The sequence below is a fragment of the Scyliorhinus canicula genome, chromosome 22 (assembly GCF_902713615.1).
Source record: "Scyliorhinus canicula chromosome 22, sScyCan1.1, whole genome shotgun sequence".
In the NCBI taxonomy this organism is placed as follows: Eukaryota; Metazoa; Chordata; class Chondrichthyes; order Carcharhiniformes; family Scyliorhinidae; genus Scyliorhinus; species Scyliorhinus canicula.
Genome location: NC_052167.1, coordinates 16,410,992 through 16,430,349, shown reverse-complemented (window position 1 = coordinate 16,430,349; position 19,358 = coordinate 16,410,992). Strand labels below are relative to the sequence as shown.

The window sequence follows — 19,358 nt, the reverse complement described above, 5'->3', positions numbered from 1 at the left end:
CTTATATTAGCCGAAGATACTCCCTTGTATAATACCCCTAAAGTACCCTATGATACCCAATATATATAATGCCCTATATTAGCCTATGATACCCCTATATATGATACCCCTATATTAGCCCATGATACTCCCATATATAATACCCTTATATTAGCCAATGATACTCTTACATATAATACCCCTATATTACCCTATGATACCCCATATATAATGCCCTTTATTAGCCTATGCTACCCCTATATATAATACCCTTATATTAGCCCATGATACTCCCATATATAATACCCTTATATTAGCCTATGATACTCCCATATATAATACCCCTATATTAGCCAATGATACTCCCATATATAATACCCCTATATTAGTCTATGATACTCCCATATATAATACCCCTAAATACCACTAATACCTCCTACATATAATACCCCTATATGAACCTATGATACCCTTATATATAATACCCCTATATTACCCTATGATACCCCATATATAATGCCCTTTATTAGCCTATGCTACCCCTATATATGATACCATTATATTAGCCTATGATACACCCATATATAATACCCCTATATTAGTCTATGATATGCCCATATATAATACCCCTAAATTACCCTATGATACCCCATATATATAATGCCCTATATTAGCCTATGATACCATATACAGATATAGGTATCATATATAGATATAATACCCCTATATTAGCCTATGATACCCTATATATGATACCACTAAATTTCTCTATGATATCCTAAATGATTACATAGTTTACATTGTGTCGAACCATCTCCTTCAGCCCCTGTATCATAAATAAAGTAACATAAACAACCAAAAGGGTATCATATGCAGGGATATCATAGAAAAATATAGGGATATCATAGATATATAGTGGGGTATCCTACATAGAGTAACATAGAAAAATAATAATAATCTTTATTAGAACATAGAACACTACAGCGCAGTACGGGCCCTTCGGCCCTCGATGTTGCGCCGACCTGTGAAACCATCTGAAGCCTATCTGACCTACACTATTCCATTTTCATCCATATGTCTATCCAGTGACCACTTAAATGCCCTTAAAGTTGGCGAGTCTACTACTATTGCAGGCAGGGCGTTCCACACCCCTACTACTCTCTGAGTAAAGAAACTGCCTCTGACATCTGTCCTATATCTATCACCCCTCAATTTAAAGATATGTCCCCTCGTGTTGGTCATCACCATCCGAGGAAAAAGACTCTCACTGTCCACCCTATCTAACCCTCTGACTATCTTATATGTCTCTATTAAGTCACCTCTCAGCCTTCTTCTCTCTAACGAAAACAACCTCAATTCCCTGAGCCTTTCCTCGTAAGACCTTCCCTCCATACCAGGCAACATCCTAGTAAATCTCCTCTGAACCCTTTCCAAAGCTTCCACATCCTTCCTATAATGTGGTGACCAGAACTGCACGCAGTACTCCAGGTGCGGCCGCACCAGAGTTATGTACAGCTGCAGCATGACCTTGTGGTTCCGAAACTCAATCCCCCTGCTTATAAAGGCTAGCACACCATATGCCTTCTTAACAGCCCTATTAACCTGGGTGGCAACTTTCAGGGATTTATGTACCTGGATGCCGAGATCTCTCTGTTCATCTACACTACTAAGAATCTTGCCATTAGCCCAGTACTCTGCATTCCTGTTACTCCTTCCAAAGTGAACCACCTCACACTTTTCCGCATTAAACTCCATCTGCCACCTCTCAGCCCAGCTCTGCAGCTTATCTATGTCCCTCTGTATCCTATAACATCCTTTAGCACTGTCCACAACTCCACCAACCTTCGTGTCATCTGCAAATTTACTAACCCATCCTTCTACACCCTCTTCCAGGTCATTTATAAAAATGACAAACAGCAGTGGCCCCAAAACAGATCCTTGCGGTACACCACTAGTAACTGAACTCCAGGATGAACATTTGCCATCAACCACCACCCTCTGTCTTCTTTCAGCTAGCCAATTACTGATCCAAACCGCTAAATCACCTTCAATTCCATACTTCCTTATTTTCTGCAATAGCCTACCGTGGGGAACCTTATCAAACGCCTTACTGAAATCCATATACACCACATCAACAGCTTTACCCTGATCCACCTGTTTGGTCACCTTCTCAAAAAACTCAATAAGGTTTGTGAGGCATGACCTACCCTTCACAAACCGTGTTGACTGTCGCTAATCAACTTGTTCTTTTCAAGATGATTATAAACCCTATCTCTTATAACCTTTTCCAACATTTTACCCACAACCGAAGTAAGGCTCACAGGTCTATAATTACCAGGGTTGTCTCTACTCCCCTTCTTGAACAAGGGGACAACATTTGCTATCCTCCAGTCTTCCGGCACTATTCCTGTCGACAAAGACGACATAAATATCAAGGACAAAGGCTCTGCAATCTCCTCCCTGGCTTCCCAGAGAATCCTAGGATAAATCCCATCTGGCCCAGGGGACTTATCTATTTTGACATTTTCTAAAATTGCTAACACCTCCTCCTTTTGAACCTCAATTCCATCTAGCCTGGTCGACTGAACCTGTGTTCTCCTCGACAACATTGTCTTTCTCCAGTGTAAACACTGACAAAAAATATCCATTTAACGCTTCCCCTATCTCCTCTGATTCCACACACAACTTTCCACTACTATCCTTGATTGTCCCTAATCTTACTCTAGTCATTCTTTTGTTCCTGATATACCTATAGAAAGCCTTAGGGTTTTCCTTGATCCTATCCGCCAACGACTTTTCGTGTCCTCTCCTCGCTCTTCTTAACTCTCCCTTTAGGTCCTTCCTGGCTAACTTGTAACTCTCAAGTACCCTAACTGAGCCTTCATGTCTCATCCTAACATAAGCCTTCTTCTTCCTCTTGACAAGTGCTTCAACTTCCTTAGTAAACCACGGTCCCCTTGCTTGACAACTTCCTCCCTGTGTCCTCCCTTATTGTCACAAGTAGGCTTACATTAACACTGCAATGAAGTTCCTGTGAAAATCCCCTAATCACCACACTCCGGCGCCTGTACACTGTACACTGAGGGAGAATTCAGAATGTCCAATTTACCTAACAGCACGTCTTTCGGGACATGTGCGAAGAAACTGGAGCATCCGGAGGAAACCCATGCCGAAACGGGGAGAACTTGCAGACTCCGCATAGACAGTGACCCAAGCCAGGAATTGAACCAGGGACCCTGACGCTGTGAAGCCATAGTGCTAACCACTATGCTACCATACTGCCCCCCATGCTACCCTGCTGCCCCAGTAGGGGTATCATAGATAAATAGTGGGGTTTCATGTATAGAGTAACATACAACAAATATAGGGGTATCATATATAGGGTACATCCATGTGTAACAGGGTCCAGGGTCTTTGTAGGAGGTCTTGGTTTAATTTCATGGTGCTCAGTGTAAAGAACTTACAAAGAGGGGGAATTAAAAACCAGGTAAACATGGGGCAAAAGGAAAATAATTCTTAATTCCAAACTGTATACAGCAACTCTAACATCATTGAACATTGTTAAAGTTGTACATGCACAGGTTTAGTCCATCTCATAAGCACATAATTATATTCTCTTTTTTTTTTAATAAGGAAACTTCTTGAAGGAGAAGAGACAAGATTTGGCACAATTTCAGGTGGCTTCCCTCCTCCTTCGTATACATACAGACAAGCACAACCTATGACTCATTCCATTTATGTCACAGCAAAGACCAAGAGTACCCCCACGAAGGCTGCCCCTCAGTACAAATTTGTAGAAGAAATTATAAGTGAAACCACAAAGGAAGTTGATATGGCAGAGCTGGACGATACCATTCAAGGAGCTACCTCCGATGATGGGTCTGGTGAAAGATTCGATGAGGATGACCAAACCAAGCAGGAAGGCGATGAAGATAAGGACGAGGCAACAACAGCTGAAGCTTCAGATGAAGAGGAGGCTGAAAGAACGAGTGAAGGAAAAGAAGAGAGCACAGAGGAAGAAGCTGTAGAGAGCAAAGAAGTTGAAGATGAGGAAACAGCAGCAACAGAAGAAACTGAAGAGAAAGAAAGTGCTGAAAGGAAAGTAGAGAGCGAAGCAGAAGAGACAAAAGAAACAAAGAGTGAAGAAGGATCTACAAAAACAAAAGAAACTGAAGATCTAGATGTCGCTGAAAGAAAAGAAGATGAAGAAGAAGAAACTACAGAGTCTAAAGAAGAAGACGAAGTGGCAACAGAGACAAATGAACCTGAAGAACAAGAAGACACTGAAACTAAAGCCAAGGCTGAGCACCAAAAAGCTACAGAAAGAAAAGACACTAAAGAGGAAAAAGCTGTCGAAGGAAAACAGGGCAAAGAAGAAAGGACAGAGATTAAAGAGTCTGAAGAACGGGAAATAGTGGAAACGAAAGCTGAAGATGAAAGTGAGAAGCAAAGTGAAGAAGGTCAGACTGAGCCAGGTGATGCTGCAGACAAAATAAATGCCAAGGAACAGGATGAGGATCGTGCGACTCAACAGAAAGAGGATTCAAAAGGAACAGGTTCAAACCAAAAAGATGTGCCTGAATCCACAGCTGAAGAGATTGCAGAGGAAAGTAAAGATAGGAAGCAACTGGATAAACCAGAACAAGAGTCACATAAAGTAAAAGAAAAGACAAAATCAGATGAAAAGGAAGCTGTTCCTCAAGAATCAGGAAAAGAAAGTGAAAAACAGACGACCAAAGTTGAGAAAGTTCAAGCAAGTGAAGTCTCAAAGGCGTCAGAAACATCTGGGCAAACGGAAAAATCTAAAGATGGAAAAGTCGAAGACAAAAAATCTGATATCCCGAAGGAGGGGGAAGAAGCAAACAAGGACAAGGAAATAGCAACACTGGAAGAAACAAAAACAGGCAAAGGCGATGACAAAAAGGAGGATAGCAAGGAAAGTGAAGAGAAAACAGTGAAATCCTCAGAAGCAGAGAAAGGGTCAGAAAAAATGTCGAGCAACAACCTTGAAAGCAAGAGCACACAGTCTGTGGAGAAAACACTAGAGGTCGTCATAAATGGCTTGGATAAAGAAGAAAAAGAAGTTGAAACTGACAAGAAAACTACCACAACCACAATGGAGGCCACTCAGAAAATAACCGAGGAGAGCATCAAGACTAAGGAAGAGATCGTGAAAGTCTCAATTACCAGCACTGTGAAAAAAGAAGTGATTGAAGAAACGAAAAAGGAAGAGAAATCTGTGTCCGCTTCAACAGATACTAAAAATGAGGCCGGGGAAAGTAGATGAATAAGAGAAAGCATAATAGATCAGACAGTAAGAAATGCATGTTACACAGTAAAGGTCAGGCACTTCAGCAATTTCAGACCATAGAAATGAAATAGGATTTATGGGATTTTCTCAGGGGAATGATTTCAATTTTAATTTATTGCATGAATAATTGCACAATTAAACATTGCCATTGCTATGGGGTGCTTACAGATAACTTTGACTTTGAGAAATAGTTTTGATGTCAATACAACAGAAAAAGCCTTAATTTTCCTGTTGATTTTAATATATTTAAATACATGCGCATTGCGTGTTGGAATTCAGACATTTTTGAGTCCTCAATTATACGAATAGTTGCTACAAGTATAACCAATGAATAAGTAGCAATCGACATGCCATTCACAAATAAATGCACTTTGTCAAAGAAAATGGATCTGTTTCAATGTGATTTATTTTTGGCATCAGATGATGAGGCTATCCCACTCAGCTTGAGTGGGCGGGTTTATGACAGAAGACTGCCAGCAGTCCCGTCCATTCGATAGATTTCACTTTTATTTAGCTTCGCAAGGCAGAATAATCGAGAATTGAGATTCACATTGTGTCGTCAGTATTTCCCCAGTAAGTAAGACACAACCAATTAATTACTAGCCATTGTTTGTATTTAGGCAAATTAAGTAGCCAATTTGTACACAGCAAGATCACACTGCTCAATGTGGATGTTTCCTCCTCCAAGATCCCAGAACTCTGTAGATCCTTAATAATTGTGCATCAAATGAATGCTAAATTCATTCCTGGTTTTGGAATAGTTGGTTTTAAGTCACGGACCATGAATCACCTGTAATCAGCCTCACAAAGGCCCGAAAGATGACAAGGCATGGAACGGTAGTGAGGCTGTCAAGCCTGATTTTCTTCAAAGTCCGTCTATTAGCTATCCATCGGAGGTTTATTCATTTATTAAATGTCTTGAGGAGAAACATAGAGAAATAAAAAGTGTCCCTTTAAACCTCAATGTGTTGAATTAAAGGGATTGGCTGCCATGGTCACTGACATCTAATCCAAATACTGAAATGAACCATTGAATTAGAATCATAGAATTCCTACAGTGCAGAAGGAGGCCATTCAGCCCATAGGGTCTGCACCGACCCTCTGAAAGAGCCCCCTACCCAGGTCCACTCCCCCACCCTATCCCCGTAACCCCAACTGACCTGCACATCTTTGGACTGTGGGAGGAAACCGGAGCACCCGGAGGAAACCCACACAGACACGGTGAGGATGTGCAAACACCACATAACAGTCAGCCAAGGTCGGAATTGAACCCGGGTCTCTGGCGCTGTGAGTCAGCAGTGCTAACCACTGTGCCACCGTGCAGCACGTGCCAGGACAATGAAGAATAATTTGGCCATTTTAAAATTTATGTTGTTGACACTCAATGGTAGGCACATCAGATGGTAGGTGCTGCTCCTTGAAGCAATTGTTGAGGGGAAAGTGAATTCGATCTCATCGTAAAGGCTTCGTTCCTACGGTCAACGGGTAGCTGTATTGTCAAGAGTTCAGTTCTAATGTCACTTTTGAAGAACTGTGGTCTAATGGTCACTTAATGACAGAAAATTGGCGGAGTAACTCTAGCATGTTGTTCTGATTTGATATTGGAGTAGAACAGTCGGGGAATCTCGGGCAATTATATTTCGTACCACTCTGACTCGATAACGCGGGGAAGTCAATGTTCCTCTGGCTAATCCCCTTTTCCATCAAATTGGATTGGCTTTGTTTATTGTCACGTGTACTGAGGTACAGGGAAAATTATTTTTCTGCGAGCAGCTCAACAGATCATTAAGTACATGAAAAGAAAAGGAAATAAAAGAAAATACATAAAAGAAAACACATAATAGGGCAACACAAGGTACACAATGTAACTACATAAGCACTGGCATCGGATGAAGTGTTATGGGAGAGGCATTTTCAAAACCCCAAAATGTATCATGGAGTTCAACCAACCTCCCCCTTTAATGTATTGTTGTTTTTGAAGCACACGGCTTGTTCCCCAGGTGTGGTATTACAATTATGGACACGTGGGTTTTTAAACACAAAACAATGTTTATTCCATGAATTCAACTTAACCTTTTAAATAAACATTGGATCACTCAACACCCCTTACTTCAAATATAATCCCGAAAATAATACAAGACTAAATAATCCTTCAGTTGTTCCTTTAAACATCCAAGAGACTTAACACGTTTAAACAGAAACACGTCAGGTTAAAGACATTACTATTATGAGTTTAAATCACCCAAATGATTCTGAGATAGTCCTTCATGGCAGAGATCACAGCAGATCCAGCTCACTGCAAACACAGACATACCCAAGCTCTTTTCCCCAAAACTCGACTTTCTCCTTTCAAACAGCTCACAGCAAACCAGCCGGTCACTTTTCAGCTGCTCTCTCTCAAACTGAAAATAAAAGCAGAAGTGAGCTCAGCTCCCCCCACCCTCTGACATCACTTTAGTAATGTGAGCTGCTCCATTTCTTAAAGGTACATTGCTTAAACATCCATTTCTTAAAGGTACTCTCACATGACAGAAGCATACAGGGTGTAGTGTTAATGAGGTCAGTCCATAAGAGGGTCATTTAGGATTCCGGTGACAGTGGGGAAGAAGCTGTTTTTGAGTCTGTTCGTGCGTGTTCTCAGACTTCTGTATCTCCTGCCCAGTGGAAGATGTTGGAAGAGTGAGTAAGCCATGTGGGAGGGATCTTTGATTATGCTGCACGCTTTCCCCAGGCAGCAGGAGGTGTAGATGGAGTCAATGGATGGGAGGCAGGATTGTGTGATGGACTGGGCTGTGTTCACGACTCTCTGAAGTTTCTTGCGGTCCTGGGCCGAGCAGTTGCCATACCAGGCTGTGATGCAGCCTGATAGGATGCTTTCTATGGTGCATCTGTAAAAGTCGGTCAGAGTTAATGTGGATATGCCGAATTTCCTTCATTTCCTGAGGAAGTATAGACGCTGTTGTGCTTTCTTGTGATAGCGTCGACATGGTGGACCAGGGCAGATTTTTGGTGATGTGTACCCCTAGGAATTTGAAACTGCTAACCATCTCCACCTCGGCCCCATTGATGCTGACAGGCGTGTGTACAGTACTTTGCTTTCTGAAGTCAATGATAGTTTTGCTGGCATTGAGGGAGAAATTGCTGTCGCTGCACCACTCCACTAGGTTCTCTATCTCCCTCCTGTATTCTGACTCATTGTTATTCGAGATCCGGCCCACTATGGTCATATCGTCAGCAAACTTGGAGATGGTACAAGTCAGAAGCGTGAAGTAGAGAAAGTTGGATTGAAGACTAATGTCCCATCTGTCACGACCCCTCAGCGGACTGTCAATTCCAGCCCCACTTGACCCAGAGTCGCAACCCAATTGGCTGAGCCCAATAAACTGCAGTCACCAGCTTTGTAAATTTAACACAAATAACCTTTAATTATTTAACAGTGATAAAACTAAACTGATAAAAATATAACCGACAGGCTAATACGCCTTACCCACCTCCCCCATCCCACTTTCCAACATGCCCTCTCTATGCACGCGCACACACAGACAACATGGAGGAAAGGGGTGATGGAGAGGGAAGAATAAATGATGATCAAGTAAAAAGGATAACAGGGGCAAGATCTCCAACCTCCCAGTACGTGTTTCTCCACCGAGGTAGGCAGTGCGCCATTCATTGGCAGCGGGTATCTCTGCTCCCCCCACTGTCAAAGGAAATTCCCATGAAAGCCACCCCACGCCGTCGGGAATCCCGTGGGCGGAGGTGTGGTGCAGACGTGACCAGAGAATCCCGCCACCAGCGAACGGCCAGAGAATCCCGGTCCAGATTTCCAATGTACTGTGATGGTTTTCAGTTAAAGTCTTTCAGGAGTTCAAACTTTCGCTTCAATGCTTCTTCCTTCTAGGCAGAGGCAGATTACACTTTTGGCGGCTCTGCGATCTCCCTCTTTGCGGGGGGGGGGGGGGAACCACGTCACAGCCCGTCCCCTGGTGACGTGGACGGCCCGCCCCCAATTACGTCGAGCACCACCCACAATGACATCGAGCCCCACCCAAAATGACATCGAACTCCACCCACAATGACATCAGTGCCCTCCTGGCCGTCGGCTCACACAATGGAAGGCAGGGAAACCCAAACCCTTGCCTGGCCTTCTTTGCACCTCCTCAAACGCTGCTCTGCTCACCTCTGTCCTGCTCTGGTATAGCTTTACCAGTTGGCAGGGTAGATGGGTTGCAGCAGTTGATAAAGACAGCTCACCACCACCTTCCCAAGGGCAATTAGAGATGGGCAATAAATGCTGGCTTAGCCAGCGATGCCCATATTCTGTGGAAGAATAGATTTGTTTTAAAAGTGTAAACTTTGCCGCCCTAACTCACCAATCCCTGTCCATCATCACATGTCACTAACCTCACTGGCTCCCAGTTCCACAACACATTCATTTTAAAATTCTCACCCTGGACTTCAAATCCCTCGCTGCTCCCTGCGCTGTAACTCCCTCCAGTCCTACAAACCTCTGAACTACCAGCACCCCTCTTACTCTCCGGCCTCTTGCATGTCCCCAGTTTCCTTTGCCTCACTAGTGAAGGTCACCGTTTCAGTTGCCAAGGTGTTAAACTCTGGGATTTTCACTCCGGAACCTCTTCACTTTTCCGCCTTTAAACCATTCCTTCAAACCTAAATATTTAACAAGCCACCTGTCCTAACACCTCATTATGTGACTCAGTGTCAAATTTAATTCTTTTTAATTGTTCATTCATGGGACCTGGGTGTCGCAGGCTGGGTCAGCATTTATTGCCCATCCCTAATTGCCCTTGAGGGGGCAGTAAAGAGTCAACCACAATGCTGTCGACCTGGAACCACATGTAATCCCAACCAGGTAAGGACGGCAGATTTCCTTCTCTAAAGGACATTAGTGAACCAGATGGGTTTTTACAACAATTGTTTCATGATCATCATTAGACTTTTAATTCTAGATTTTTATTGAATTCAAATTTCACCATCTGCAGAAACAGGATTCGAACCTGGGACCCCAGAACATTACCTAGATTGCTGGTTCCTAGTCCACTGACAATACCACTACGCCACCGCCTCCCCATTAGGAAATGCCCAGGGACACTCACTGTGTTATAGGCGTTATATAAATGTAAGTTGTTGTTGGCGATCTAATGATCTGAGAGACAACCGCTGTGCGAAGCTGGATTGGGTGTTGTGGCGGGCTGCTGCTCCCAGCTCCTAATGTGCGGCATTCCAGTCACAGCCGGCGGGCGTGGAATAAACAGAGCAGGTTCACCGAAACCAGCTACGAGGAAGGCGCAATCAAACACGGGCCTCCCTAACGCACAGTCCTTACCGCCTTTGTCACATGTTAGGGGTGGTGGCTCATTGTACAACGCTGGCTGTACCTCAGCTGGCCATCAGGAGGCACCAGACCCTCTCCTCGCTATAGCAGCACAGCTCAAGTGAGCGGCAGTACCCGATCATCATCCATCACAGACGGTAAAACCTGGACATCAGAGGCAACAGCGTTCATAGAATCATGGACAAGTTGCAGCATAGAAGGAGGCCATTCATAGATATAGAATTTACAGTGCAGAAGGAGGCCATTCAGCCCATTGAGTCTGCACCAGCTCTTGGAAAGAGCACCCTACCCAAGGTCAACACCTCCACCCTATCCCCATAACCCAGTAACGCCACCCAACACTAAGGGCAATTTTGGACACTAACGGCAATTTATCATGGCCAATCCACCTAACCCGCACATCTTTGGACTGTGGGAGGAAACCAGAGCACCCGGAGGAAACCCACGCACACACGGGGAGAATATGCAGACTCCGCACAGACAGTGACCCAAGCCGGAATCGAACCTGGGACCCTGGAGCTGTGAAGTAATTGTGCTATCCACAATGCTACCTTGCTGCCCACCGGCCTATCTTGTCCAGGCCACACCACGTCGGTGTGCTTTTAAATGGTTGGACTTTACCTTTATTTCCGAAATCATTTTTACTGAGCTTTTGTTTTCCCACTTTCCATTACGTCTCCCCTGCACTGTGACTCAGCAATTTAAGGTTCTGACGGCCAATTTCCCCCCACAGCACCACCTACGGGCAAGACTCACAAACGTCACTCTCAGCATTTATTCTAATCACTGAATGTGCACAACAGCTTCAATACTAAATACTGCTTTCTTCAAATTTCCCACGAATGCAGTTGTCTAACATCTGTACCAAAGTGGTCCAAGTCACAAAGTGCTGCCCAACCACATCTGATCGATGGGTGAAGTACTGACACAAACTAATAGATGCGCATTCCAGAAGGGAAGGCACACAGGAAGGATCAGAATGCAGCTAAACTGTAGCACGTAAGCACCTGAGATAACCTCAGGGTCTGCAGCAGTATTTGTCTCTATCTGATTCCAAATACGTGCCAAATTTGAGGCTATGGCCCCAATTGTAATCCTCTCGTCCCGTGGGAAGAGGGTGGCACTGCTGTTCAAATGGTAAGCATGGGGTTGCCCTTCCAGATGCCCTCTGGCCATTATTTTAACTGTGGGGTTCCCGTAAGAACAGCTGTGGGGAAATGGTGAGTGCCTCAGGAATACCTTTGCCCGCCTGCTGATGACTGCACCCTGCACCCTACCTTGATGGGCGACCCATTGGCTGGCCAGTCCCCGCCTCTCCAAGGCAGACTGCACACCGGACTTCCAAAACTGCAAAGGCCATGGCAAACAATCCGTGTGATCCCGGCTATAGCGTCAATGATGCCCTGGGAAACCGTGCTGGGAGGCTGAGGGACATCTTACCTGTCACTGAAGGCTAAATAGAACATAGAACAGTACAGCACAGAACAGGCCCTTCGGCCCTCGATGTTGTCCCGAGCCATGATCACCCTACTCAAACCCACGTATCCACCCGTAACCCAACAACCCCCCCCCCTAACCTTACAATTTTTTTTAGGACACTACGGGCAATTTAGCATGGCCAATCCACCTAACCTGCACATCTTTGGACTGTGGGAGGAAGCCGGAGCACCCGGAGGAAACCCACGCACACAGGGGGAGGACGTGCAGACTCCACACAGACAGTGACCCAGCCGGGAATCGAACCTGGGACCCTGGAGCTGTGAAGCATTTATGCTAACCACCATGCTACCGTGCTGCCCACAAATGGCCTGCTCCCTGTATTTATGTGGGAAATGCGCCTTCAGAAATACGTGCTAATCTTATGGTGTGCTAATTTAATGAGATTAGTTAAGTTTGGAGTAATAAAACTTCAGATTGAGCCTCAATTAAACTTTTCCTTTTGATACGGAGCATAATGTGGAGTTTCACTGAAGATTCAGGAACACAGGGACAGGAGTAGACCATTTGGCTCTTCGAGGCTGTTCTGCCATTTAACTGTAGGCTGGCCCCCCTCAATTATATCTTCTCGCACTAACCCCATATACCTTCATGTTATTGGCATCTAGAAACCTCTACCTTGAACATATTTACGGAGCCTCCACAGCCCTCTGGGGTAGGAAACTCCAAAGACGCACCACCCTGAACTCAGTCCAAAATGGTCGCCCCTTATTCTGAGACTGTGGGCGGGATTTACCACTGTTCACACCCTGTGTTTCCTGGGTGCCGAGCCAGCCAGCGGAAACATCCTTCCAGCAACCACACTGTCGAGCTCTGTAAACGTTTTATACATTTTAATGAAACCACTTCTCATTTTTCCTAAACTCTGGACAAGCCAGGGATCAGTCTGGTGAACATTCGCTGCACTCTCTCTATGGCCAGCGTATGCTGCCACAGCTAAGGAGGTCAAAACTGCTCACAGTACTCCAGGTGTGGTCTGACCAAGGCTCTATAAAACAAAATTGCCTTATTTATATTTATTAGAGCATAAACAGCATAAATTAGAACATAAATGGCAGCACGGTAGCACAGTGGTTAGCATTGTCGCTTTACAGCTCCAGGGTCCCAGGTTCGATTCCGGATTGGGTCACTATCTGTGCGGAGTCTGCACATCCTCCCCGTGTCTGCATGGGTTTCCTCCGGGTGCTCCGGTTTCCTCCAACAGTCCAAAGATGTGCAGGTTAGGTGGATTGGCCATGCTAAATTGCCCCATAGTGTCCAAAAAAAAAGGTTAGGTGGCGTTACTGGGTTACGGGGATAGGGTGAGGTGTTGACCTTGGGTAGGGTGCTCTTTCCAAGCACCGGTGCACTCGATGGGCCAAATGGCCTCCTACTGCCCTGTAAATTCTATGAAACGAGACTTAAAATAATAACATTTTGAAATTTCCCCCATTGGATTTTAATATTAATTAGAAAACCAGTTTAGCACTTTATTGCGAGATAACATCTTCAAAGAAGCTGAAAATAGTTTTCTGTACAATTTGAACCAATTGAAATGTATAGTAACACGAAGTAGCGTTGGTTACAAACCAATTTTAAACCCGCCACAAGCTTTGGTAAATAAAGTGGATCTAACAAAGTGCAGAATGTTTCCACAGTCAAAAAACCTATTCAAGGCAAAGAAACCCATTAAACCTCATTTAGTCTCGAGTCACAGGTTGACCATTCTGGCAACCCAGGACGGGATTGGTAGCTCATGGCCACATTCACGATATGCAGACAAGAATTCAAGGATAAGATCTTGATGAGAGGTTACAATGGGCTGCGTGGGGTTGGAAACGAAGATGAGGAGCTTTCGAGAGAAGAGGAGAAGTCATGGTCGGCAAAATTATAATTTGCTGTTCAGTATTAATAACAACTTATTGTCACAAGTAGGCTTCAATGAAATGAAAATCGCTTATTGTCACGAGTAGGCTTCAATTAAGTTACTGTGAAAAGCCCCTAGTCGCCACATTCCGGTGCCTGTTCAGGGAGGCTGGTACGGGAATCGAACCGTGCTGCTGGCCTGCTTTAAAAGGCAGCGATTTAGCCCAGTGAGCTAAACCAGCCCCTAATGAAGTTACTGTGAAAAGCCCCTAGTCGCCACATTCCAGCACCTGTTCGGGGAGGCTGGTACAGGAATTGAACCCGCGCTGCTGACATTGTTCTGCATGACAAGCCAGCTTTTTAGCCCACTGTGCTAAACCAGCCCCTAGTCAAGGGAAGGTGGACCTGGGCCTGGTATATTTTCTATCTATATTTGTCCTTGAGGATATCGCCTCCCACAGTTAATCAGGTATCAGTAAATAGTGAATCACAATGAGAAGAACTCAGTGTTCAAAATCATGTTGCACAAAATAGTTATCATTCTCCACAGAATTCCCGGATAGGATGCCCTTGGCTCATCCCGGTTCTCACTTTAAAATCTGGATTTCATCGAAAGTTGCACAGGAGTGAAAGCAGCTGAATTCAATTTTGAACACATTCAACATGGTCCTCGCAACCCTCACACCAATGTTTTAGAGCAGAAACAAGAGAAAAGTACAGAATTCGTATTATTCATATCTGCAGTCTGGGAGTTCTCGGAAGATAGGCCAAATGCAACAAGCTATCAGGGGCGTAGATAGGGTGGATAGGAAGGAACAGAGGGGTCAATAACCAGGGGGCCAAGATTGAAGGCAAGGGGCAGGAGGTTTAGAGTAGATGTGAGGAAAAACAAAGAACAAAGAAAAGAAGAAAGAAAAATTACAGCAAAGGAACAGGCCCTTCAGCCCTCCAAGCCTGCGCCGATCCAGATTCTCTATCTAAAACTGTCGCCTATTTCCTAAGGATTTGTATCCCTTTGCTCCCTGCCCATTCATGTATCTGTCTAGATGCATCTTAAATGACGCTATCGTGCCCGCCTCCACCACCTTCGCCGGCAATGCGTTCCAGGCACCCACCACCCTCTGCGTAAAGAACTTTCCACGTTAATCTCCATGAAACTTTTCCCCTCTCACCTTGAACTCATAACCCCAGTCCCCCACTCTGGGAAAAAGCTTTTTGCTATCCACCCTGTCTATACCTCTCATGATTTTGTAGCCTCAATGAGGTCCCCCCTCAACCTCCGTCTTTCTAATGAAAATAATCCTTATCTACTCAACCTCTCTTCTTAGCTAGCACCCTCCATACCAGGCAACATCCTGGTGAACCTCCTCTGCACCGTCTCCAAAGCATCCACATCCTTTCGGTAATGTGGCGACCAGAACTGTACGCAGTATTCCAAATGTGGCCGAACCAAAGTCTTACACAACTGTAACATGACCTGCTGACTCTTGTACTCAATACTCCTTCTGATCAAGGAAAGCATGCCATATGCCTTCTTGACCACTTCTCGACCTGCACAGCCACCTTCAGGGTACAATGGACCTGAATACCCAGATCTCTCTGTACATCAATTTTCCCCAGGACTTTTTAATTTACCGTATAGTTTGCTCTTGAATTGGATCTTCCAAAATGCATCACCTCGCATTTGCCCGGATTGAACTCCATCTGCCATTTCTCCGCCCACCTCTCCAATCTATCTATATTTTGCTGTATTCTCTGACAGTCCCCTTCACTATCTGCTATTCCACCAATCTTAGTGTCAACTGCAAACTTGCTAATCAGACCACCTATACCTTCCTCCAGATCATTTATGTATATCACAAACAACAGTAGTCCCAGCGCGGATCCCTGTGGAACACCACTGGTCACAGTTCTCCATTTTGAGAAACTCCCTTCCACTACTACTCTCTGTCTCCAGTTGCCCAGCCAGTTCTTCATCCATCTAGCTAGTGCACCCTGGACTCCATGATACTTCACTTTCTCCATCAGCCTACCATGGGGAACCTTATCAAACGCCTTACTGAAGTCCATATATATGACATCTACAGCCCTTCTCTCATCAATCAACTTTGTCACTTCCTCAAAGAATTCAATTAAGTTGGTAAGACATGACCTTCCCTGCACAAACCATGTTGCCTATCACTGATAAGCCCATTTTCTTCCAAATGGGAATAGATCCTATCCCTCAGTATCTTCTCCAACAGCTTCCCTACCACTGACGTCAGGCTCACCGGTCTATAATTATCTCAATTATCCCTGCTACCCTTCTGAAATAAGGGGGACAACATTAGCAATTCTCCAGTCCTCCAGTACCTTACCCGTGTTCAAGGATGCTGCAAAGCTATCTGTTAAGGCTTCAGCTATTTCCTCTCTCACTTCCCTCAGTAACCCGGGATAGATCCCATCTGGACCTGGGGACTTGTCCACCTTAATGCCTTTTAGAATACCCAACACATCCTCCCTCCTTATGCCAACTTGGCCTAGAGTAATCAAGCATCTATCCCAAACCTCAACATCCGTCATGTCCCTCTCCTCGGTGAATACTAATGCAAAGTACTCGTTAAGAATCTCACCCATTTTCTCTGACTCCACGCATAACTTTCCTCCTTTGTCCTTGAGTGGGCCAACCCTTTCTCTAGTTACCCTCTTGCTTCTTACATATGAATAAAAGGCTTTGGGATTTTCCTTAACCTTGTTTGCTAAAGATATTTCATGACCCCTTTTTGCCCTCTTGATTCCTCGTATCAGATTGGTCCTACATTCCCGATATTCTTCCAAAGCTTTGTCTGTCTTCAGTCGCCAAGGTCTTATGTATGCTTCCTCTTTCCTCTTAGCTCGTCTCACAATTTCACCTCTCATCCATGGTTCCCTAATCTTGCCATTTCTATCCCTCATTTTCACAGGGACATGTCTGTCCTGCACTCTAATCAACCTCTCTTTAAAAGCCTCCCACATATCAAATGTGGATTTACCTTCAAACAGCTGCTCCCAATCCACATTCCCCAGCTCCTGCCGAATTTTGGTACAGTTGGCCTTCCACCAATTTAGCACTCTTCCTTTAGGACCACTCTCGCCTTTGTCCATGAGTATTCTAAAACTTATGGAATTGTGATCACTATTCCCAAAGTAATCCCCGACTGAAACTTCAACCACCTGGCCAGGCTCATTCCCCAATACCAGGTCCAGTATGGCCCCTTCCTGAGTTGGACTATTTACATACTGCTCTAGAAAACCCTCCTGGATGCTCCTTACAAATACTGCTCCATCTAGACCTCTGACACTAAGTGTATCCCAGTCAATGTTGGGAAAATCTATCACCACCACCCTGTTGCTCCTACATCTTTCCATAATCTGTTTACATATTTGTACCTCTATCTCACGCTCGCTGTTGGGAGGTCTGTAGTACAGCCCCAAAATTGTTACCGCACCCTTCCTGTTTCTGAGCTCTGCCCATATCGCCTCACTGCTCGAGTCCTCCATAGTGCCCTCCTTCAGCACAGCTGTGATATCCTCTCTGACCAGTAATGCAACTCCTCCACCCCTTTTACCTCCCTCTCTATCCCGCCTGAAGCATCGATAACCTGAGATATTTAGTTGCCAATCATGCCCTTCCCTCAACCAAGTCTCAGTAATAGCAATAACATCATACTCCCATATACTAATCCAAACCCTAAGTTCATCTGCCTTACCTAAAACAAATGCACCTCAGACCACCAGTCCCTTTACGTTCATCATCTGCTCCCTGCCTACTCTTCCCCTTAGCCATGCTGACCTCATGATCTAGTTCCTTACAGGCTTTAGTTACTACCTCCTTACTGTCCACTAATCTCCTCATTTGGTTCCCACCGCCCTGCCTCATTAGTTTAAACCCTCCCCAACAGTACAAGCAAAAGCACCCCCAAGGACATTGGTTCCAGTCCGGCCCAGGTGTAGACCATCCAATTTGTAGTAGTCCCACCTCCCCAAGAACCGGTCCCAATGTCCCAAAAATCTGAACCCCTCCCTCCTGCACCATCTCTCAAGCTACGCATTCATCCTGCCTATTCTTTCATTTCTACTCTGACGTGGCAGTGGTAGCAATCCTGAGATTACTACCTCTGAGGTCCGACTTTTTAACTTGGCTCCTAACTCCCTAAATTCTGCTTGTAGGACCTCATCCCGTTTTTTGCCTATACCATTGGTGCCTATATGCACCACGACAACTGGCTGTTCACCCTCCCCCTTCAGAATGTTCTGCAGCCCATCTGAGACATCCCTGGGAGGCAACATACCATTCGGGAGTCTCATTTTCAACCACAGAAACGCCTGTCTACTCCCTTTACAATTGAATCCCCTGTGACTATAGCCCTTCCACTCTTTTTCCCGCCCTTCTGTACAGCAGAGCCAGCCACGGTGCCATGAACCTGGCTACTGTTGCCTACCCCTGGTGAGCCATCTCCCCCAACAGTATCCAAGACGGTATACCTGTTTTGGAGGGAGATGACCGCAGGGGACACCTGCACTGCCTTCCTGCTTTCTCTCTGCCTTTGGTCACCCATTCCCTTTCTCTCTCTCAACAATCCTAATCTGCGGTGTGACCAATTCGCTAAACGTGCCATCCACGATCTCCTCAGCATCGCGGATGCTCCAAAGTGAGTCCATCCGCAGCTCCAGAGCCGTCATGCGACCTAACAAGCGCTGTAGCTGGACACAGATCCCGCACGTAAAGGAGTCAGGGGCATCGGCCACGTCCATGAGTTCCCACATTGAGCAAGAGGAACATAACATGGGTCTGAGATCTCCTGCCATTTTTAATCTTAAACTTAACTTAGTCCAACTAAAATATCAAATAATAAATAAATGAAAAAGGGAAAAAAAAAGAAATTGTTACCAATCACACAATAAAAAGAAATAGAAATAGAAAAACCTTACCTTATCAACGTACCAGTCTTTTTTGTTTGGTTAGAGGAGGAGGGCGGGTGGGAGACACTACACGTGTAATGTCTCGGGTTCAGCCGCTGCCCAAATATATCAGTTCACTCACCTTCCCAGAGTGCAATTCGACCGCACCCACTCAGCACCTCCCTCTCACCGCTCATGTAAGGTAGGTTTTATAAAGGGAAACCTACCTTCCCAACAGCCCCCTGGTTACTGCTCTCGCTGCTACCACTGAAAAACTGAAGGCCGCTTCTCCTGTAAGGTAAGGTTTTAACGGGAAACTTAGCTTCCCGACAGCCCCCTGGTTACTGCTCTCGCTGTTACCGCTGAAAAAACTGAAACCTTTTCTCCCATGGGGTGGTGGGAATCTGGAACTCACTGTCAGAAAGGGTGGTATCATAAAATCATAGAATTTAC

General features: G+C 45.0%; 1 protein-coding gene across 1 annotated transcript in view; it reads left to right on the top strand.

Moving 5' to 3' along the window:
• LOC119956236 overlaps nucleotides 1-19,358 on the top strand; it is a 75,289-nt gene that overhangs the window by 4,222 nt on the left and 51,709 nt on the right. The window contains exon 3 of the mRNA XM_038783271.1: nucleotides 3,613-5,265. Coding sequence (XP_038639199.1) covers nucleotides 3,613-5,265 — 1,653 coding nt within the window. The remainder of the gene's footprint in view (nucleotides 1-3,612; nucleotides 5,266-19,358) is intronic.